Genomic DNA, 23,247 nt, shown 5'->3' with positions numbered 1-23,247 from the left:
CTATCACAGGATGTTTAAATTGTTAGAAATCTTTTAACAAGTGAATGCAATAATAGTATTCTCCCTGTAATTCTTCCATCCGAATTAAGGATTTTTTTTAATATGGTTGAGAAGAAAATACTGTTCTCAAGAAGATCAGAATTGCTTGAAAGTCAAGATAAACCACAAATCATTCAATAATTTTTTTTTTAAAGAACAATGTGGCCTTTTATCATTTCATCAACTTTCATCAACTTTTTTCTCTTCTTTGTATAACACAGTCAATGTGTTTCTCTTTATGGAAGTAGATTCTTCTCTAAAAAATGCTGTAGTTTTGATTAAAGATATAGACTAGATTAACAGGATTTGGATGACCCAACAGCCAACTGTTACAGGGTTTCTTCTTTCAGTCCCTTCCGCTAATACATTTTTAACTGATGACTGTGAATTCAAAGAAAATAAATAAATAATCTACCTATCACAGAATGTATTTCTTTTTAATAAGGTGTTTTATTTTTTGGCCAGAATTAGAGCAATGACAGAAAAAAAAAAGGTTAATTGGAAACTTAGTAACAAAAACATGTATAACGAAGGCAGCTTTCTACATTACCAGTCTATGTTTTATATCAACCGTGATTCCAATATATACTTCTTGATGTTGCAATCTAATTTATTATTTGTTATACATTCTCCAAAACTTTCAGTAATTACAGAAGAATCTTCAGGTGAAGAATTAATCTGTATCAGATATTACTGATTGAACCTAGTTATTTTTTGCTGTATTTGTTGTGTGTTGTCACAACAAAAACTTGAGAACAGACCATTCTTATGTTTCAATATAAATCATAACTTCAAATAGAGCTCAATGGTAACTAGAAATGTCTTATCAGATCAGCCTGATCTGATGGTCTTCTGCACTCACGAAAAAGAAATGCCAGCTGTCCAATGTCGAATGGCTACATCATATACTAAGCTAGATATCATAAAAAAGGTAAGTCCATGTACTGCACCTTGCTTTTGGTAATTCCCCATCATCCTTCCTCCATCTTACTGTAGGGACCGGGTCACCTCTTGCCTCACACTTGAACTCCGCACTGTCATCCACAGTTACAGCCAAGTTACTTGGTCTCTTCACAAAAGATGGTCTCTCTGAAAGGAAAGGAAAAAAAGGGATTAGTCCAGCATTTCTGTGCCCAAATTGTGATTTTCCCTGAAATGTGGCTGTTAGAGCAACAGCAGCAGGGTGACAGATCTGACGGAGGTGCCTCTGCCACCGCTCCTCTCGTTCCCAGCCCCAGGCAGAAGATCCGTAGCCCCACAGGTGGCCAGCACTGTGAACCTCAGCACAGGAGGCAGACACTCTCAACAGTGGCTCAGGACCCAAGCACAGACTCACAGACTTCCTTACTTACGTATCATCGTCACAGCTAATACAGCTAAAGGAAAACACAGTATCCTGGTTTCAGCTGGAATAGAGTTAAATTTCTTCGTAGTAGCTAGTATGGGACTATGTTTTGGATTTTTGCTGGAAACAGCGGTGATAATGTGGAGATGTTTTACTTGTTGCTAAGTAGCAGTTACACTGGTCAAGGACTTTTCCAGCTCCCCGTGCTCTGCCGGGTGCATGAGAAGCTGGGAGGGGGCACAGCCAGGACAGCTGACCCCAACTGACCAATGGGATGTCCCACAGTATATGATGTCATGCTCAGCATATAGAGCTGGGGAAGAAAGAGGAAGGGGGGACATTCGGAGTGATGGTGTTTGTCTTCCCAAGTACTGTTACCTGTGATGGAGCCCTGCTTTCCTGGGGATGGCTGAACACCTGCCTGCCCGTGGGAAGCAGTGAATGAATTCCTTGTTTTGCTTTGCTTCTGCGTGCAGTTTCTGCTTTACCTATTAAACTGTCTTTATCTCAAACCATGAGTTGCCTCACTTTTACTCTTCTGATTCTCTCCCCCGTCCCATGAGGGGGGAGTGAGTGAGCGGCTGCGTGGTGCTGGGTTGCTGACTGGGGCTAAACTACGACAGTCCATTTTGGCGCCCAACGTGGGGCACGAACGGTTTGAGATAACGACAGATTTGATTGGAATGCGCTAGATGGAATTTATAGTGGTTATTGCTGCTTAGCTATTATTTGGCAGGCTTCTGTGCTTGCTATGGGGCTTGCCTGACTTACTGTATGCCTTAAAATCTAGTGCTCATTAGTGGTACTTTTTGCTTTCACTGCTTGCTGTACTGCTTATCACCTTACCATGCCGGGCCTGGGAACATTCTGATAACAGCCATGGCGATGCGCCTGGGCTGGCAGATGGCCAGGGCCCAGCTGCTGTTTCTGTGCTGCTGCACTGGACAGGCTGGAACTCTAGTGTAAACTCGAGTCAACGGGACTGTGACCTGAGGATGAGTCCATGTGGGAGCAGGACACCCCAAAGCATCTGTGTCTGTGTATAAGCCCGTGCCAAAGCAGGTATTTCTCGAAGCATCTGTGGCCTTGGTTATGTCTGCCACAGCAGGTATACCTCTGAGGCAATTCTGCCCCAAGGATATATCCATCTTGGAGAAGGTGGTACACCTCGAAGTGTCTGTGGCTGTAGATAAGTCCGTGCTGCAGCAGGTATACCTTGAAGCATCAGTGGCTGTGCATGAGGTCATGCCAGAGCACCTCAAAGTGTGTGGCCATGGATAAGCCCATAACGGAGCATGCTTACTTCTGGAGGGACTGCAGCCATGGGGCAAAGCCATGTTGGAGCAGGCTTTGCAGGGACTACAGCCATGAGCAAGGCTGTGTTGGAGCAGGTTTACTTCTGGAGGGACTGCAGCTGTGGGTAAGGCCATGCTGGAGCAGGTATAGCTCTGAAAGCATTGAGGCCCATGCAGACGGCCGCGCTGGAACAGGCGCACCTCGAAGCGGCTGTGGCTCTGGGTAAGTCTGCACTGCAGCAGGTGTGCCCCTGGAGAGACTGTGGCTCCTGGGTAAGGCTCCACTTGGAGCAGGTACAACCCTGAAGGACTACAGCCTGTGGATAAGTCCAAACCAGAGCAGGGGCAAGGGGAGGAGTTCATTACAATGTTAAACCTGATGGTCTGGTCCAAATGGACCAGGAGCGGAGACTGTAATGGAAATACCTTTAAATTGTTCTAACCCGGGATTTGAGTTACATATTATAGAAATTACTATAGCAGAAACCCCTTGTTGCTAGCCAGGCTGGGAGCAAGGGGAGGAGTTCATTGCAATGTTAAAACCTACAACCTGGCCCCTTTGGGCCAGGGGTGGAAACTGTAATGGATATACCTTTAAATTGTTGTAACCTGTGATTTGAGTTGCATGTTATAGGAATTACTACAGCAAGAACCACCTGAACCAATGGAGGACAAGCCTTTCAAGAAGCAGTGCAAGTGCAGCAGTGACCTGACCTGAGCTGGCTTTGGTGCCCAGGGACTCCACACAACACACCACCTCTCCTGTCCTGAGTGACCACCATAACAGATGGAGACCAAAGCCGTGGACTGAATGATAGCCGTGTATTTTATCAAAGGATGGGAAGGAGGGGGTGGAGGTTAATGTAGTTGTATTGGATAGTGTGGAACCTGAGCATGATGTAAATGGTATGGAATAAGGGGTGAATACTGTCCTGGTTTCAGCTGGGATAGAGTTAAATTTCTTCGTAGTAGCTAGTATGGGACTATGTTTTGGATTTTTGCTGGAAACAGCGGTGATAATGTGGAGATGTTTTACTTGTTGCTAAGTAGCAGTTACACTGGTCAAGGACTTTTTCAGCTCCCCGTGCTCTGCCGGGTGCACAAGAAGCTGGGAGGGGGCACAGCCAGGACAGCTGACCCCAACTGACCAATGGGATGTCCCACAGTATATGATGTCATGCTCAGCATATAGAGCTGGGGAAGAAAGAGGAAGGGGGGACATTCGGAGTGATGGTGTTTGTCTTCCCAAGTACTGTTACCTGTGATGGAGCCCTGCTTTCCTGGGGATGGCTGAACACCTGCCTGCCCGTGGGAAGCAGTGAATGAATTCCTTGTTTTGCTTTGCTTCTGCGTGCAGTTTCTGCTTTACCTATTAAACTGTCTTTATCTCAAACCATGAGTTGCCTCACTTTTACTCTTCTGATTCTCTCCCCCGTCCCATGAGGGGGGAGTGAGTGAGCGGCTGCGTGGTGCTTGGTTGCTGGCTGGGGCTAAACCACGACACACAACTACACAGAAAATCTAAATACACATCCTCAGAAGAAGGCCTGCTGCAAGGACCCAGGCAAATGGCCACTCCTCTGCTGCACTGCTTCAAAAAGACAGAATGCACAAACTAAATGTTGTCTCACTGCAGGTTTTAACTCAATGGTGCCTCTAAATTCAAAGGCTAAGTAAGGTTCAGCACAGTATCTCTTTGAGGTTGCTTGCAGATGTCAGCAGCAGCTAGCATTCAAGGCAATTGTTTCTAATGCTACATCAAAGAGACAACATCTTTCACTAGAACACATACAGCAAACACCACCCCCCCCCCCCCCAGTGTTCTCTCTATAATTTTTGTTCACAAAAATTGCTGTTACCCCTGACGTACACTGCAGGACATGGATGACTCAAGTCCTGGCTGACCAGAGTCAGATTAATTGCTGCATGCTTTTTCTCAGGCTTTCTGAAACAAAATGGAATCTCAATAAAGGCTGTGCTATTCCAGCAACCCAGCTACTAGCTAGAAATTTCAGGAAAGGGATCAACACACTTTTTAACCCGTAACAGGTTTCAAAGCTTTATGGTGCTGGGCTATTCACAGTTCTGTATTTCCACACCAGGCTGGAGATCAGCGAGACTGCACATGCACAAGGAAGAATGTTTTTAACAATTTCTGGGATACTCCAGGAAGGATCTGCCATCTAGAAAGGCAGCACCAGATGACAACAGGATGTCCATGGAAGAACAGGGAAGGTTTAACAGGAGAGTGGTTGCCAATTTCCTTAGCCTACGGCGAACAACCTTTTTGCCTATAAACCTGTGAACTCTCTGAGGGAGTTGAGAAGACAGTTGCATGTTTTGACTTGTACGTATTAAAGATATAAATATAATCTCCCTGGAACTGGGACAGTCTGAAGCCATTGGCACAATCAGGAAGTGTGAATAACCAAAAACATGCCACAAATTTCTCATAGGAGTACAAAACCAGCAGACAGAAGGACGAAGAGACAATCCCATATTCTTAGTGTCTCATGTGTGTGTTTGAAAAAGGTGATTCCAAATATTACTTTGACTTTGCAGATAAAGATACAGAGATTCTGCAATACAAAACCTTAGTGAATGGTTCAAAAAGGACTGAAGTGGAAATGTGAACTGAACAAAACTCTATAAAAGAGCTTCCTTTATTCTCGAGGATGTCCAGACCAACGGGACACTTGTGTTGTACAAAAATTACTTTTGCTTGCAATGCTAGGCCAGAATGTTAGATGAAATAGCAAGTTCATCTTTAAGCTGTCAGTTCTAGCCTGGGTTCATACCCAAGAAGTGAAAAATAAAGCAGAGACCTACAGCCATGAATCTAGCTGTGAATTAAAAAAAAATCCAAATATAGACATTCCCCCCCTGCCCCAGCCCCTTTCTTGTAGGTGCAGTAAAAAGGCAATCTGAATGCAAGAAAAGAACATTCCAGACTAAACTTCAGAGTAAGAACAGTTTGGGGAAGAATATTCAACTTAATTATGCAAGAGAGAAGGGACTGATCTGGTAAGGCCAGGACTGCTGCACAACTGCAAAACCCACAAGAGACACTCTGTTCTCTAGATCACCTTCCTAAAGGAAGAATAATAGTCCGAGGGTTTTTGTCTGCCCATTCATAATGGATAAGGGAAATCAGCACCGATTTAAGTATCTATCTTTGTCACATGATTATTTGGTAAATACAATGAAAGTTGAGGAAGGATCACTTTGAAACTTTCTAGTGTTACAGTTTCTGGCATGCAATCTTCCCTCTGATCTAAAGCAGAGCCCTAAAAGCAAAAGTTCAACTTCTAAATAACCAAACCCCATAAACAGAAGATTTACGTTGGAAGATTTTAATATATGAAGTCAGCATTTTTCTCATACTTTTTCACACATATCTAAGGCCTGAGTTGAAAGAATAAGGTGTATTAAAGACTTCTAGACACAGGCTGATAAGATATTCAAGGCTTTACTGTCCTGTTTGAAAAGAAAACCTCACTAGTTTTCCCAGGCTGAAAACCAGAAACATGTTTGAAGAGAAAACGAGATGAGGAAAAAGGCAAAGACAGACCTCTGTCTGCAATGCATGCCCCTTACAGGTATTCAGCAAGAGTAGTATTTTCCAACCTGGATTACCTACCAGTCCATACCATGGTTCCCTGGCTAGTAGTAGATCAGTGATGAGCAATTAACTAGTACAGTTAGTTAACTAGGAGACCAGTGTCAGGATTTTACTTGTGTAACTATGACTTTCTTTCAACTCTAGATTTCGTTTGGAAGTTCTAAAAATCTATTTGATAATAAACTTCCTCCCAAAGTGCTTCAAAGGTGTCTATAAATAAAAAAAAAGACCAAAACCAACGAAACCAAACCAAAGAACAGTATAGTGGATTACAGGAAGTCTTCCTTAGCTTCTAAAAGGTCACACACTATCTTGCTGGATATTCAGTTTCATCGACTTTAAGATGGCGTATAATCTTGTTTTATTACGGAAAACCCCGCTTCAAATAAAACTCTGAACAGGACTTCCGGTTGCCTGAGTCCTAACTCTAAAAATGAGCAGAGACAGATAAAATTACCGAAGACTGACAAGACAGATCTTAAACCTGAATTAAAAAACCAAACCAAACCAAACAAAAACCAAAACAAAAACCAAAACAAAAAAAGGTTAAAAAACAAGGCAAGAGCCAGGACTACTGCAGCAGCACTGTGATGGAAACCAGTCTGTTATAAACCATCGCTTGGATATTCGCAGCCTGTGATGATAAAATATCTATTCCTTCTGCAGAAACAATTAAGCTGTCTCAAGCCTCCCCTCCTTTAAAGTAAAATGGGACACATTTTGAATAAAAACTACCAAAGCTACATCTACGGTGATCGTGAGGCAATTCTCCCATGCTGAAGGTATCCTGAGATTGCACTTGGAGTTACAGTTTCTTTTCTGCAATAACAACAAAAAATGCGATTTTCACTAAGCAGAGTTATCTTAAATGAAAATGTATTTTTTGATATTCAGAGGAACTATAAATACCATCACTTGAACAAGTAGACCTGTTATATCTTTACAGACCTCAGTACACACAACTACAAATGAAAGGGTAATGATTTAGAACAGAAATTTAGAATAATTCTGATTTTCTTTAACAAGAGGGAAAAATTAAGCCTCTACTTCTTAGTGATGTTAATTTTTGTTTTGCTATTATTTTACAATACTGATCCAGTCAGCAGGCACTGGAATTATTTTCGGTTCAAGAACTAAGTAAGAAAGTTCGTGTGATAGCAAAAACTGTCCAAGGTGGACTGCAAAGCCATTAACTGCCACCCTAGAATACAACCATGACAAAAACATTTTCATCATAAACACTGACAAGGAAATAGATGAGAATGATCCTTAATAAAAGGCTTACTAGGAAAAACAAAAGTTGGACATTCACATTAACACAGTCTTAAAGGAGGTGTTCTTACCTAAAACAGTGAGCTCCGCAACTTCACTTTCACGTTCTCCAACCATATTTGTTCCAACACAAACGTATTTGCCAGCGTCATTCTTTCTTGTGTATGTGATCATAAGCTTTCCTCCTCTGATCTAGGACAAATGAAGGATAATAAAAAACACTTTAATATGAACTAACAATTTGATAATATTTATTAACTTGAAAAAGGTTTTGTTACGGATAATAAAAAACCCAAGCTACCAGTGATTTTCCAACTCATAAAAAAAAGCGGAAAAAAAAATTACTATTAACCTAGTTTCCTTCTCTTATGCAAAAAACTTGCCTCTTGGTTTTACACCAGGATTTTAAAATCTCTCAGATTTGGACCCCTATTACTCTTTGCTTCATTCTGCAAAGTGTAATACTGGCAGTTCAACAGCCTGTTTAATGCTCGTTGGCCAGAAGGACTACAATTTCTTCCTATGTACTACTGCAGTTCGATATAATCAGTGGAGAGGAAAAATTAGCACTAGACATAAATCTCATTTTCACATCAAGTGCTGCAATTACTTTTTCCTGACAAGAAGTATGTATATGTTATCCTACCACTGGTCATGCTTGCTATTATTAATGAATTTTGTGTTTCTTTTGGGTTTCACAGAATCACAGAACGGCAGGGGTTGGAAGGGACCTCTGGAGATCATCTCGCCCAACCCCCCTGCTTGAGCAGGCTCACCCAGAGCAGGGGGCACAGGAACGCGTCCAGGCGGGTTTTGAATGTCTCCAGGGAAGGGACTCCACACCCTCCCTGGGCAGCCTGTGCCCCTGCTCTGGCACCCGCACAGGGAAGAAGTTTTCCTTCATACTCAGGTGGATCTTTCCTTGTTCTAGCTTGAGCCCACTGGCAAAGGAAAATTTTTATTCTTTAGTTCTTCACCTTTAAATAAGTCATTTTAAAGGCTGACAAGCAATGGGCAGAAGCAATTAAATCCTTACTGGGAGATTAATAACATTCTGCTCTTAATTCTAAATTCAGTTTTTGAAGATATTAGAATTCAAATCACCCCAAAATTAGAAAACACACTTCCCCTTTGTGATTCCAAATCTTATTATTTAATTTAAAAATATATATTAAAAGCATAGGAAGATCTCTGATCTCCCTTTAAAAGTATGTATTCTCCAATTTAATTAACAAAATGGTCGAACGAGTTTCAAAGTTCACCAAAATGCAGCAAAATTTATGTAGGCAACTGAATATGTACCATGTTTACTTTAATATGCAAACCTGACAATTACATTAATTGTATTTTTCGGTGAACATATGCTTGTAAGTCCAATCACATATGAAAACCACTGCAGTTCAAGGCATGGGTGGAAGTAAACAACAAATAAAAGCCACATATGAAGATACATGAAAGGGTCTAATGTGGTCAGTGACAAGGAGGAGAGCGTTCTCAATGAGGTATTTTGCTCAAGTTGCCTGCAGCTAGAAATCTATCCCTGAAAATCTGACATCTTGAGCCGCGTTGGGCTCTTATTATCATTGTAAGATGTACGTACGTAAAGATGACAGTCATTTATTGAGATAAATGAACATGCACATGCAACGTAGATAGTGTTGCATACAAATTTCATTCAGTTGCCTTTGGCACTCATTGTTTGAGAACAGAAAAGATATGCCCTTTATCATCCAGAAATCTAGTAAAGCTGAAATTTCAATGGGGATTTGAGGCATGAAGAATGAAAAAATAAAGGTGACCTGCACATAGACATTCCTCAAGAATCTGTGTGCGCTTTTAGATGGCTGACTGCCTGAAATGGTAAGCATGAGAAGAGAAAGTAACATATAACTAAAATTCTATCTATATTTATTCCTTCTTACATCTCCCTAAGTTACAGAAAGCTATTTATTTCCAATTAATCTATGCAAAGGATTAAAAAAACCCCAATTTTAGAAAGATCTCCACACGTTTTTTTGGCGTGTTTGTATATCCAGATATATATGCAGAAATACATACTTTTCATGACTATCAATATCGAATATGCTGGATTTAACAGAGAAATGTATTTACATATCACAAGAATTTTCCAACTCAGCTGATTATTTCAAACCCATATAAACTGAAAGGACTGATTTTCATAGACATCTTAAGAGCTTAAGTCCTACAGATGTTCAGTAGAACTTGTGCTCCTCTGTGATTTTGGCACTTCAGAAAATCCCATTCAAACTCATCACAATATGACACAATGGTATATTTTGCACAGATTATAACCTCCAGCAAGAACTACCCTAGGAATTTCTTCTAGGAATCACCAGAAGACTCTTTTCAAAGCATAGATGGAGAGCAACATTAAAGCAGAAACATTTGAACTACTAAAACAAATCATTGAAAGCTGCTTTTCTTCCAAATTATTTCAGATTTACATAAGGAAGGAGAAGCAGAGGAAACATTCCCTCATGGACATCGAGGCAGACTTCCAAAGACGTGACATGCCTACTGAAGGAAGCTCTGCTTCCAAGAATTCTGAATGTATCTGGTTATTTTTTCCTAGGGGTTTTCCTTTCTTGATCTTGTTTGTTTTCCTTAAAACGGAAGAATGGTTTAGAACCTTAGCTACAATGAGGTCTATACTACAATAAATTGTGATGAATTAAACAGTTACAGTAAAACGTACCACAAGGGCATGTGGAATTACGTATGTCTGTAACTAGAGCATTCACAGATGGCTAGAAGAAAGCATACTTCTGCTGGTGGGTCACTACCCAAGTTTTCCATTAAATTTTAACAATTAAGTACCCACCATCTCAGTAAGATTGATCAAGCCCTTCCATTTCTTAGCAAGACATTGCAAATCAAACCTGTAGCTATGACATATTTACATTCTATATGTGCAGTATTTGCCATTTTCTTTCAATAGCAAATGCTAGAAATACCTATGGACTATAGAGCAATGGCTTTAAGTAACAAAGGACGCAATGAAATACATGCATGCGAATTTTTGCAGGAACACATAAATAATCACTTCTACATTTCTTTGTCTTACTAAGTTCACATCCAGTAACGCAGAACTGTAGTTCTTATCCAGTATTTACAGCAGTAAAGAGCCAAACCACCTTTGGCGGCACTATCTGAAATCAGGCAAATTAGAACTAATCATAGTCTGTGGAAACTTAAGAGTTAATTGAGGCATTTTAATTTGAGTGCTTTGGCTCCTCTTCTCGTATTTGTGCCCTGCTCCAGAATACACCAGCTGGTCTTTATAGTAGCAAATGTTAAAATGGTTTGAAAAAGTGACAGGCAGGGTAGCATTTCATCTCAAACCTCCAGAAGAGCTGTTACCATACTGAACACAAAGAGAAGTCCTTTATTCCCAGTAAACAAGATATACCGAACAGTTTTATCACACTACTCTGGTAGATCCTGCATATCATGGGAAAAGAATTGCTTTGCTAACTGCCAAAGCTGTAAGTCCAATTCTGAAAAGACGGAAGTAAGTTATCATGTTTCATTTATACAGAAATGATGCCAAGGCACTTTTTGACTTTTCACGCCTTTTCAGGATTTTGTTCTGTCTGTGCCTCCCAGCAAATTTATACAGGAATAGTACAGCATACTGATGAGGGGAAAAGGTTGTGATCAGTAGTTCACAGATGATCTTCCGTTGCCTATAACATGCATGGATTGTTGTATGGACGTTAGGAGAGTATACGATAGCACGGTGACTTACAAAGACTTCTTGAAATCTGTTTTCTGTGACCTGCATGGCTGACCATATTTTGCTCCTCATGAGTAAATTGTTCATTCAGACAAAACCACTTCATTTATTTCTTTAAACAATAGTTGGAGATGTTCATACAGAAAACTCTAGGCACCCACAGAGTTAACTAGGTCCAGAATTGTAAATTATGGCCACCCAGCAGCAAAAAATCATATACAAATAATGAATTGACTCGGTCAGCCAATAAATCAAATCCATAAAAACTTACCCAAGGGTTCTACAACATACCAGCAAGTATTCAGTATAGCTGTACACATATAGATATTTATCCTAAGACCATATTTTATATACCTATGCGTGTTGTGTGTGCATGTGTAAATTTCTGCATGTATAAATCCATACTCATCTGTGTTAAGAAATATTCTTATATATGTGGGTGATTCAATTACTTTTCACAGAAATGTGCTATGTAATATGAGAAAGAATGAACCCATGAGAGAAATGTTTGGGAATTTCAAACATAAATGTGACTGCAATTTTTTTTTAACATTTTTTTAGCCCCTAATTTCATTCTATTTAATAAATGAAATCTGCTGCATTGCAAAATTATTCTAAAGCAAATTTAAATTCATAAGAAAATGAAATTTAGACTGCAGAGCGAAATACTGACCTCTGTTTGTATAGCCAGTGTTTCTGCATATGTAATATCAGAAATTTCACATATTTCAGTCTTCTACAGTACAGCATACATAATATCACATTTTATTTAAATGAATGTGATGGGCATGTGATAATAACCTGTCAGACACGGTCTTTGCTTTAAAAGTGTACCATCTAACTATAAATGACAATGAAACAGATAGCAAACATGGTAAGTACAGGCAATTTTAATTAATAGCATCACCAATGGCAGGTACAAGTAAAACAGAGCTTTTGTTTCTTAAGTTAGGAAACACACAGTTTGCTCATTTCCCTCTATGCAGTCTGGCTTCCCAAAACAAATTAGTATATCCATATTATGTCTAATCATTGTGGCACAGACTGTAATTCAGCAATGGAAATTCAGCAAGAGAAGACATCTTTGCAGTTTTAGCAAAGTTGAGTAAAAAAGAGTATAAATGAACACCCATCTTAAATTTTTATTTAAAAATGTGTATCTTGTTCTAAGCCTTACGAATCCCATGTATTCATCCCTGGATACCTTAGCATGCTTAAATATCAGACACTAGACATAAAAAGTGTTTGGGCTAGATCTTCAACAATGATTAAAGTTTGCTCTTGTTCAAAGTTCGCACAGAGGAGTCTGTCCCGCTTTCGGTTCCATTCTCTGGGACCCCGGGAAGGTACGTGCTGTCTCCTCCATATCAAACACACAAAAAATTCTATCTGAAAGAAGTTTAAAACATACTTTCAAGTGGTCTTCCTGTGCCGAAAAATCTGTTGTGACAAAGTACAAGTCAATTATTCCCCCCTACCATACAGACCAACAAAACAGTCTTGCAATGAGGATAGGTCTGAAGGTAGAGTCTGTAAAGAATGGTGCAAAATGCATAGGAAGATAGCTTTACTTAGAAAGAAAGAGCATTCGCAGTAGATAAAATGACAATAGATTCAAGCTGCTGCTTCTGGCACCCCTGCCAATCTGGCCAGGATACATCAGAGTCAGAACTGGATTCAAGTCTGCTCACGAGACTGCTTTTCCCTCTTTTATGGCCTCATTATTAATGGCTGTATCTACAAGATGATGGATATCTACAAAGGCTTAAGGGTTATCTGTGTCCTGAATTGCCTGGTGACTTCAGAAGGAGCTGAGGGTTATTGAGTACTTGGCATTATCACAAGACACCAAATATCAGAATTACCATATGTGTTTGATACCTCACCCAACTAACAAGATTGTGGAAGCAGCCAAGACATATGCAGTGTCACAAATTAGCTTCAGAAAAGAAAAATCCATACCTCAGCATATACAATTTTCAGAAGTTTAAAACTGTAACAGTCTCAAACTTACTTTCCACAAACATTTGGCTTTTGTTAATCACAAAGGAAGATTTAATTAAAAATAGGCCGTATTGGCTCACATTAATTAGAACTAATCTCTGAACAGACAGCTATGTTTATATGAAAATATTTGAACCAGTAAAATACTTTCCTGAAATGTTTTCGCAGCTACAGTACAAAACATTTACCATGCAATATTTCCTTTCTTATTATAAACCAAGATTAAAATTCTACAACAAAAGCATGATACGACTACCTTCGTGGCCTTAAATTTGATCTACCAAGATCTCAAAAAAAACACAACCAACCAACAACCCCCCAAAAAACCAACCCCACCCCCCACCCCCCCCAAAAAAAAAAAAAAAAAGTAGCAAATGCTTGCTTCGGAAACTGTTTTTCACAATGCTATTTACTGAGCATGGAAAAACCACTAAACTTAACTAATAGAAAACACATATGAGCATCCCATGGGTCAGTTAAAAAATATATGGAACTAACCAATCTTTCTGCAACACCCAAAGAAAGCCCAACTGAGCTCAACATGGGATCAGCGTGTATGTAGTGGCAACTACAATATTTCTGTAAAACTGTAAATTTAATGTCATGCATGAATCTTCCCTAGATGCGCAGCTTTGGCTGCAATCAGAAAGAAAAGTGAACTTGAACTGAACTCGATGTCTGGTATGTCTTCATTTCTCTCCCCTTAAGCAAGTCATATGATTTGAAGTATCTGTTACACAGGAATTTTCTTTTAAGCATCACCAGCACTGTGTTATTTACACACCTCCAAGGATAAAATCCCAGACCAGCTGGGGTTAATTTGCCACACAAAATCTCTCAGCTTTTAATTATGTTACCTAAAGTATCACAAACGTAATATGGAAAAATAATCCTAACAAACCACAAATTTTATAACATATAAAAAACTCCTACCTGGTAACCATAAAAGAAACAACATAGCCCAATTCTACAGAGGAATTTAGTAGCCTGTTTCCCACTGAGAGTGCCTACACTGCAAAAGACAGATGCAAGGCCACTCTGCGTGGCTTTGTCGAAAGTCACCAGGAATGAAGCCAAGGACAGTTTCAGGACAGCTCTCCAGGGACCACAAGGGCCCATTTACACGACCAGACCAGACTCCCCAGTGACTATGCATGCTGCAGAGCATGCCTAAACCCTCCAGACAGCACTGGGGGGCTGCAGGGGGCAGCAGTAGCACCACCATTTCAGAGGAGTATGGGCTCTGCTGCTGATTTCAAGGGGATTTAAGTTCTTAACTGGCGTAACAGGTATTGACCAATGTTGTCTTTTCTAAGCCTGGAGTTAATGTTGGCAGGACAATGACGTGGATTTAGGACAACTTGATATCATGGGGTGTATTTCCGTGATAGGAAGTTTCCTACTTTCCCCTAAGGAAAGAGGAGCTGTGCAGGGCATGAGTCTCCAACAGCAGAGTCCTAACTTTCAACCTCAAACCTTCGAAGTATGGGTAGATAAAACTTCACTAAGACTTGTAATCTGATGAAAGACATTTCTCAGAGTGCAGATTTGTCGCAGCCTTTGTGCCAAAATAAGGGATTTTCCAAGGTCCTGATATAGTGTCTCCTAAAGGGAACTTTCTGACAGGACTCAAGTTATCAAGAGCTTTGAAGTAGACGTTCCTAGCTCCCGCAAGAAACTGAAAGGCCTTTAACATGCAAAACCAAGGTTCCCCTAGACTTAAAAGTTCAATTGTGAAACAACAACAACAACAAAATCATCACAGTCTGAGAAGAGAGAATAGAAATAAAAAAGAATTATTCACAATCTCTGTCTTGGTGTGGGTCTGTCCAGCGGGTCATTATTTTCTGCTTTGGCTTCAGGCATTCAGTGACTTTCTGAGACACAACAGATTTGGTTCAGACTCCCACTTGCCTTGAGGAGACAGCACATCCCCTCCGAGACTGGCTGTCCATGCTGGCTCCTTACTGAAGGGGATGAGAATTACAGGCTCCCGGATCCTTCTCGTGACCATTGCACTTCCTGCACTCGATTGCCTGTGAAAGCTCTCCTCCCTGGAGCTGGCACAGCAGCTTCTCAAGGGAAGAGGAATTTCTGCCTTCCTCTGGGAGTAAACCTGAGCCCTTTACATCATAGAATACAAACCGAGAACACCAAACTAAGCAAATAAAATTTGTCACAGGTGGCAAAAATCCAGCTGATTCTTTCATACATTTCCAAGTTGATATTTTGACAGTTTTAAATTTTGAGACAGATTTGAGTTCTCATTCAAAACATTTTCTTTCAAAGCTTTACGATCAGATTTACTTCCAAAGAAGTGTTGGCACTACCAACTAAGTGCCACAGATACACAAATATTTTGCAAAATATAACCTTGAAAAAATATAAAATGTTTTCTAACATAAATACTAAAAAACTGCCGATTCTCTGACTTTCGGCCAAGACCACACGTCATAGAAATGCGACCATGCTTCAAAAAAAGCACATAAACCTGGCTTCAGTTTCATTGCATTTACCTCTGTGCCTAAGCTTAGTAGAACTCTAACATTTATACTAAGACTATGCCGGACATACAGAGTTGAGAAAACATCAAACCTTTCACATAATTTGTTTAAGACTTTCAAAAAAAGGAACACATGCACCGTACTGTTCATTTTGCATGAACAGTTAAACACAAAATTCATATATTAATCTGCCACATTTCCCTCTTCCATCAGCGATCACTGCAGCACATGCAAATCATAAATCACAGATTTTCTTGTATTTTGTGGTCTGCACACAAGCGTTGTGCTACAGGCCTGAGGTAAAAATCTGCAGTCACAGACAACCGCAAGCAAACCTGACTGTAACTTTCGTTTTTACTGAAGGATTACTGAAAAGCCACTGGGCTAGACATTACAGCTACAGATAAGGTCTCTGCTTGGAATATGCTAAAATGTAAACTTACAAAGAATAAGGAGGAAAATGTATGGACAGAGAGGTGAGGATCAAATCCCCCAATTTCCCCAGCCCACACAGCAACTGCGCATCATTATTGTCATTTCTGTGCTCAACTTTTGATCCTCCAGACAGATCAACAGGCAGTGAAGGAACTACAGATCTTGGTCCATTCACAAATGTTCGGCCACAGGGGACTATACAATATAAGCTCATCTTTAGCAATAGACAGTGAAGCCAGGAGCTACTTGGGGTTTTTGTTACTCTTACAATAAGCCAGCACAGGTTGCAAGCAAGCAGAAGAAAGCATACACTCTGTTCTCTGTATTGGGGTCATTGCTCCCTGATGCTCACACGTTTCCCATCGCCATCCTTCAACTACGATACCCTCTGAGAGTTGTTGGTTGTGGGTTACTACTAAGCTTGCCACTGAGAAACACAGCTTCAGCGCCAGCAGGAACAGGCTGCCTACGGGTTCTGCTCCTCCCACTCGGCCCTCGCCTTTGGAGCAGCAAACCGCTTACCGCTCTGCTCCGTGTGTAAATGCAAGTGGTTACGGTGTGACTAGCCAAGGATGCTGAAGCAACCGAAGCTTGAAGAATGGTGCCTCTCCCTGTGCCTCGCCTGCAGCTGCTGGCTCTTGTCTGCCCCCGGTTGGGGGCTGCCCAGGCTATTCAGGGGGACTCTCGAGCCATGCTGGGATAATTGCTTCCTTTGCAGGAGTTTCTTGCTGTTCCTCTCAGATGCTACGGTGGGTTTAAACTCCTGGTACAATGTTTGTTGTTGTTAAAAGGGTATTGTAAACTGCACCAATAGAAAAGGTGAGGGAAAAAGAAGTGGTTGGCAGGGGGGCGAAACTGTTCTAGACACTGGAAATATCAGCTTCTCAACTCTTCCCATTTGTGTTTATGAAGCACAGTAAACTATGATCTAGCTGGCCAAGTTCTTTATGGAAATCAGTGTCTCCTGTTTGTGTCAGTTGGCTATTGATGGAACTGGCTTGTAAAATGGTAGAGAAATTGAAATTACTCTGCACTTTCATTTCCCCAGTTTTTCTTGTGGCTGAGTGCATGCCTTTTTTTGAACTAGTTCTATCCTAATGTAAGTAAGAAACTTTGACATCATCTGTGTGAAATGTGTAGAAACATAATGAATAGGAAGTGATCTTTACAGAAAACTAGAAGTGTTACCTGATCAGATTTCCATTCCTTTGGTATGAATTACCTTTTTTGTGACAGTGACAGGAAGTTAAAAGCTGCAGTTACATTCCCATAGTAAACTTTCTTCCCTAAAAACACAGCAACAGCCACACTACACTTCTAAAACAGATACAAACCCGAATGTTCAGTCTAAAGTGAACACTTAACTTTTAAAGACATTACTTTTTCTTTGCCAACTACACAGCCTGACAAACAGAAAAGAAGATATACCTTTGTATTTAGAAGGCTCACCTACCTAACATCCTGGCCACGTTTTTCAAAAGCAGATGGCAAAAGTTAGAAGTCCTTAGCTGCTGGATAAGGTAAGGGGCAGTTTCGCTTCAATGGTTTCAGTGGTTTGCAGTGTATTGCAGTGAAATGCTACATGTCCTCCCCAGATCTAAAGTTTGGCAGGAAACGTTTGGTGGAATATAATATGAAAATTTCTACTATATTTCAGAAAAATGCTTAAATGATCCTTAAATACCTGAATACTGAATTCTAAACACTGAATTCTGGAAAATCCTATTATATTTTAAAATTTGTTCAAGACCTGTAAGAACTAAAGCATACATGCTGTACTATAGGTATTATTACTGACACTTTCAAATATCCATGAAAAGGACAATCTGATATGCAGGCATTCTATGCATAGAATATTAAAATATCATAGTTTCTGTACTTAGACTTGCCTTTAATAGTGCGTTACATTTTGATCTAGACTCATTCTGCTCACACAGCAAGCTGATTTAATAGCACAATTAGCTGGAAACATACCCACAAAGGTATGAACTTATGATCCTAATGGAATGTTTCAACAAATGCTTAGGAGAAATTCACCTTGAAGTGGAGAACTAGGACTGAGCCTCTGCTGAGCCTGACACACTTGTAGCCCAAAGCAGCAACTCTGCTCCTGAGACACAGGAGAAGGTGAAAGCCAAAGCAGGAAGAGGGATTTAATGAGATGCACACTTCCTTGAGGAGTGGAAAACCAGAAGCTCATTAAGTGGGGACTGGGAAGAAGGTATACATATGGGATTCCACCTGAAAGAAATTTTAGATGCTAAATTAATCAGCTAGGCATGTACACATTAGAGTGGTTTGAAGTATCGGTTCTTTTTCTGTATGATCATGTGGTTAAATAAACAATACTTTTCCTTTTCAGAAAGCTCTTTTGTGGCATTGTCAACCACTGTTCAAAAGCTTCCAAAGGGAAAAACCATGGGGTCACACCTAACTGGAGTTAGCATAGGTGGAAAATGCCAGAATTCTAACTGAAAGGAATAAGTGATTTAAGGCTTGTTACCTAGAAGATTGTGTTCAGAAAGTTTACAGAGAGGACAGAAAAGGATACAGCACTGTCCCATTAATATCTCAACTCAACTGAATGTGTAGATGACAGAGAGTAACTTTGTATACAGTCTGAATGCTGCAGATAGGTACCTAAGTGTAATGCCTGTAGACCTGTTTTAAAGTAAAGAGGAAAGAATACAAAGGTAAAACCTTGTAGACTCTGTGCTGTTTGGGATTAAAAATAATCTCTGCAATTAGCAGGAAAAAAATTGCATTGGCATTCTCCACTGTACCTGAATAAATAGATCATCTTTACCTTATAAAACTTTTCAACTTTAGCTAGCATTCATTCTCCAATGAGAATATATGGAAGTTATATGAAAAAAATGTAGGAGAGAGAATAAAACTGATTTTGGTTTCCATTCCTTTTATTATTTCACAAACACAAAACAGTATCCAGAAGTAGATCCGGCTCATCAAATGGCCTATGTGTTTTATCAGAGGACAGTCTTGAAAAAATATGAACTTTGCTACGAGCACATTTACAGGGTACAATGTATTAAAATAATGAATTTTAATACGTATTTGGAAAAAAATATGTGTCAACAGACTTCTCCCACAAAAGAGTTCCCTTGGCTAGATATCAGTCCCCCAGACAGGAACAGTATTTGCAATACAGTTTTCTGGGTTAGCAACTCAAAACCCATTTTAATTGTAACAAGCTGATTATCCAATATGGTACCTTGGTAGGACAATTCCAAATAAACAAAGTGTCCTTAACCTGTCAGTAGCTAGAACTGATCCCACAAAGCCAACACTTAGTGATGACCATTTGTCTGTCACCACATAATCTTTTCAACTGTGTAGCTATGTAGTACTGTAAGCAACAGTTCAGGTATGAATCTGCCCATTTTCAATTTTAAAAAGAAAATGCTTCCTCACCTTTTTATTATTGCTTATAAGCATATAGTTGTTATTTTAATAATTTAGGAAAAACAGAGATAAAGCTGTGAGTTTTAAAATTTGACATCTGTTTTTACACAAAGCTAGAAAGAAACAATTCATTCTTAAAAATCATCAAAACATACTCCTATGAAACAGCAGTGTGAGACTGAGGCTTCTGTTTCAGTTATCTGAAACTGTGTAGGTTGATAAAGGCTCCAAATGAACAGGTACCCCGAACATCACAAGCTGTAATGATGTGTTAACCTTGGTGACAGTCAGAACAGAAGGGTCAAAGGTTCAGTTGGCATCCCTGGGGGTGATCCTTCAAGGTGAATTTGAGACTCATTGACAGGGCAGCACAGTAAAACTGACACTGCAGTCTAAGAAACATATAAGTTACAAAGATTAAGAACTTCCCCTTTCCTGAACTTCATATTCATAACAGTAGAAAATGGCCTTTGTTAAGCTGGTTAATGCATGGAGAACTGAGTTCTCCACCTGGTGAAATCCTGAAGCTGACTATTTTAAAAAGTTACCTTCTGTTTCCGAATCAGAAATAATTAGCAAAGCAGGCTCACAGGTTTATTTGCTCTGGTTATTCCAGCTAGTCTTAATTTTGCAAATTTTAAACATTTTTCCTCCATGCCCTACTTAAAATGTCGAGACTGCTAAAATTAAAATTTCCTCTCCCACTGAAAAACCCATTACAGAATAACAGATGCAATAGACGGCCTCTTATACTGGTGGTCCAAAGCCTTTGATTTTCTACGACAAAAGTAGAGTTACAGCTGTCACGTCCAGTTGGGTAATCCCTAATATTTAAAAATCACAAACACAAGAGATACCAGCTAAACATATAACACGGAAATTTTCTTAGCAGAAAGTCTCATGAGGACAAAAATGAGAATGAAAATGGAGTACGTCCATAAAACTCCAGCTGACAAAAGGGAAGTAATTTAATGGCAAACAAGCCAGTAACAACAAGAAGTGAAGCAGCAACAACAGGAACAAAAAGACAAAGAATGTCAACCCATTTAGCACTTCAAATAGGGGCTTCTCCCTTTCTATAAATTACACTATCTGCTTTCTTGGGAAGGGTGAAATATTGGTCTCAGTGAAGACAACGGTAATACTCACACTGACTTCAGCAGTGCCAGAGTTCCACACTGAGAGTTCAGGTTGCGTGCAAAGAGTATTTTCACGAAAAATACTACTCACAGTCTTTGTGACTGCAAATTTCCCAGGAGTTCCAATCATGCAAAGTACCTATTATAACTACGTTCCTAGTTTATTAATAAACTTTTGAGATCTTTGAGTACATGGGACAATCATTTCAAAACCACGTTGACACTTCAGAATATAAAGAGATGTTGTCTTTAAAATAAAAGGAGATCTCAAAATATTTGCACCCGGGCTAGATCCTGCAAGTATTACAGAGCCATAACCACCTAGAGTGGAGCATGGCCTAAGTATCTAAGTGAGAATATTACTCTATCATTTTGTCTACAAAAAAAAGAGCCTATTCATGATTTAGGATGTAATAACACTTTGCACTTTGGCAAAGTGGCACAACACAGCTTTGTTGCAAAAGTGTCAGGCTGTTTTACATGTATGAATGCATTCAGTTCCATGACTCATGAAATGCTGAACAAGAGGTACTGAACAATTTAAAGGCTTGCCCAAAAATCACACAGGAAGATTGCAGCAGCCCAACAAACTGCTTTGCCCAGCTTGCAGACTTTCTACCTCAAGGCAATCTCTCCTTTACTGTTCAGTAATTTTCTCTGTAGGAAAATGTTTTGCAGCACACTTTCAAAAACCATGTTGCAATGACTGTATAGTCTCATGGTAAAAAACAGCTTATCTTTAATTTTGTGTACAGGCTTGCCAGAGAGCAGAACCACTCATTCCTGGAGTCTGGAACATCCACCACGAACCATAAAATAGCTTTGATCAGATACCTGCAGTTTCTATGGTAACATTTTACCCTGAACAAGCAATTTTTTTCCTACTAGATTTGCATCAGGTCTTACACCAAGACAAATGCTCGAACTGAACACCAGATTCAAAGTAGTCCTAAGCGACAAATTACTCCAAATGAATGGGAAGAGCAAGATCTGCAGTCTGAAACGTGGGCTGTGGTGGAGGGAAGCCCAAGCCATCATGTCAACATCTTTTGCTTTCAAAAACTTGGCGTTCTGAACGGCATAGCCCCTTGGAAAAGCAGTGGTGCAAAATACACAAACTTACAGTTAAGAAATCTTGAGTCATAATCATTGTGTCCAAGGAACCAAACTTCACACTTTGTGAGGGAAGGCAAAGTTACTTAAGCATACATCCAATTAAATTAATTATATTAAAATTAAATATTCAGAATTAAATATATTCCACATAGCACTAAAAATATTTCAAGATATACACCAGGATGGTATTTTACTTTCTCAAGTTTTACTTTTTAAGAAGCGTTATTTTCCCTGGAAGGTTTGTGAGGTTATTTCTCTCTTAAACTCATAGGGGGAAGAACTTATTCCCTTTTCCCCCTCTTAAATCTTGTATATCTTATATATTTTTTCTCCCCCATGCAGCCAGAACCAGGAGGCCTAGCAGAGGCAAGCAGACGACAGCAGAGAAGAGAGATGCAAAGCAAAGCTGTTGAGTTAGAAGAAAATGAGAATAATTAGACTGAAGTATAGCTAACCACCCACGCTTCCACGTTAAATAAAAGAACAATCTTTATGTGACCATGTGCCAAAGAGATTATTGTTAGATAGTGATTTTTCAGGAGGAAAAAAAGGATCAAGGCAGCAGGAGTATTAGCACAAATTGTCCTACAGCTAGATAAGGAAAGAAAGTAGCTTCATTTTCTTTCTTTTTTAAGGAGGGCAACCATAAGGCAGCAGACTTGGTCCTGCATAATATTACACAGGAGTCTGGAATAACACCCTGCAATGTGTGTGTTAGCCCCACACTACTGCACGTGGTGAATATCTGAACTTGGCAGTAAGTAATTGTGAGTATATTATTACCTGGAGAGAGAGAAGTACTCTGTTGGGTTGAGGAAACCCAAGAACTGAAAAATTATTATTTTTGAAGTGCTGTGATTTGGACTAGACTTTTCACATAACCAGAAGCATCACAGGAAACTCAGTAAGGCAAAACTATCCAAACAAAGTGAAATAAGCAAAAATGAAGTTGACAGAACTTTCAAAAACTAGACCAAAAAATCAAAGCAAACCAAACAAGAAGCTCTAATCATTTACATCTGTTCAAGGCTCCAAAAATGGGCACTGTTCTTCTCCACTATTTTTATTCTACATTTTTCTTTTGATTATGAGAACATAATATGTGCAAACTCAGCACATAGATTGTTGAGGTTTTATTAAACATGCTTTTAGAGTTAGTGTCATTTTTACTTCACAAAACTAATTCCTAAAAAAGCATGATACACAATAAAGTCTCAGTTAGCAGTTATCCGATATTTAGATTTTAAGTGACAACATGTGGCTGCTGCGGTGTGCAAGCAACTAGGAATATAAAAA

General features: G+C 39.6%; 1 protein-coding gene across 5 annotated transcripts in view; it reads right to left on the bottom strand.

Annotated features, from left to right (window-relative positions):
• The window catches only part of ROBO1 (roundabout guidance receptor 1), a 742,850-nt gene that overhangs the window by 83,769 nt on the left and 635,834 nt on the right, over positions 1 to 23,247 (bottom strand). For all 5 annotated transcript variants that reach the window (XM_064469750.1, XM_064469719.1, XM_064469728.1 and 2 more), the window contains 2 exons: positions 7,645 to 7,765; positions 990 to 1,128 (listed from right to left, as the gene is read on the bottom strand). In XM_064469750.1, coding sequence (XP_064325820.1) covers positions 990 to 1,128; positions 7,645 to 7,765 — 260 coding nt within the window. The remainder of the gene's footprint in view (positions 1 to 989; positions 1,129 to 7,644; positions 7,766 to 23,247) is intronic.

The sequence above is a fragment of the Phalacrocorax carbo genome, chromosome 1 (assembly GCF_963921805.1).
Source record: "Phalacrocorax carbo chromosome 1, bPhaCar2.1, whole genome shotgun sequence".
In the NCBI taxonomy this organism is placed as follows: Eukaryota; Metazoa; Chordata; class Aves; order Suliformes; family Phalacrocoracidae; genus Phalacrocorax; species Phalacrocorax carbo.
This window is presented reverse-complemented; position numbering and strand designations above follow the sequence as displayed.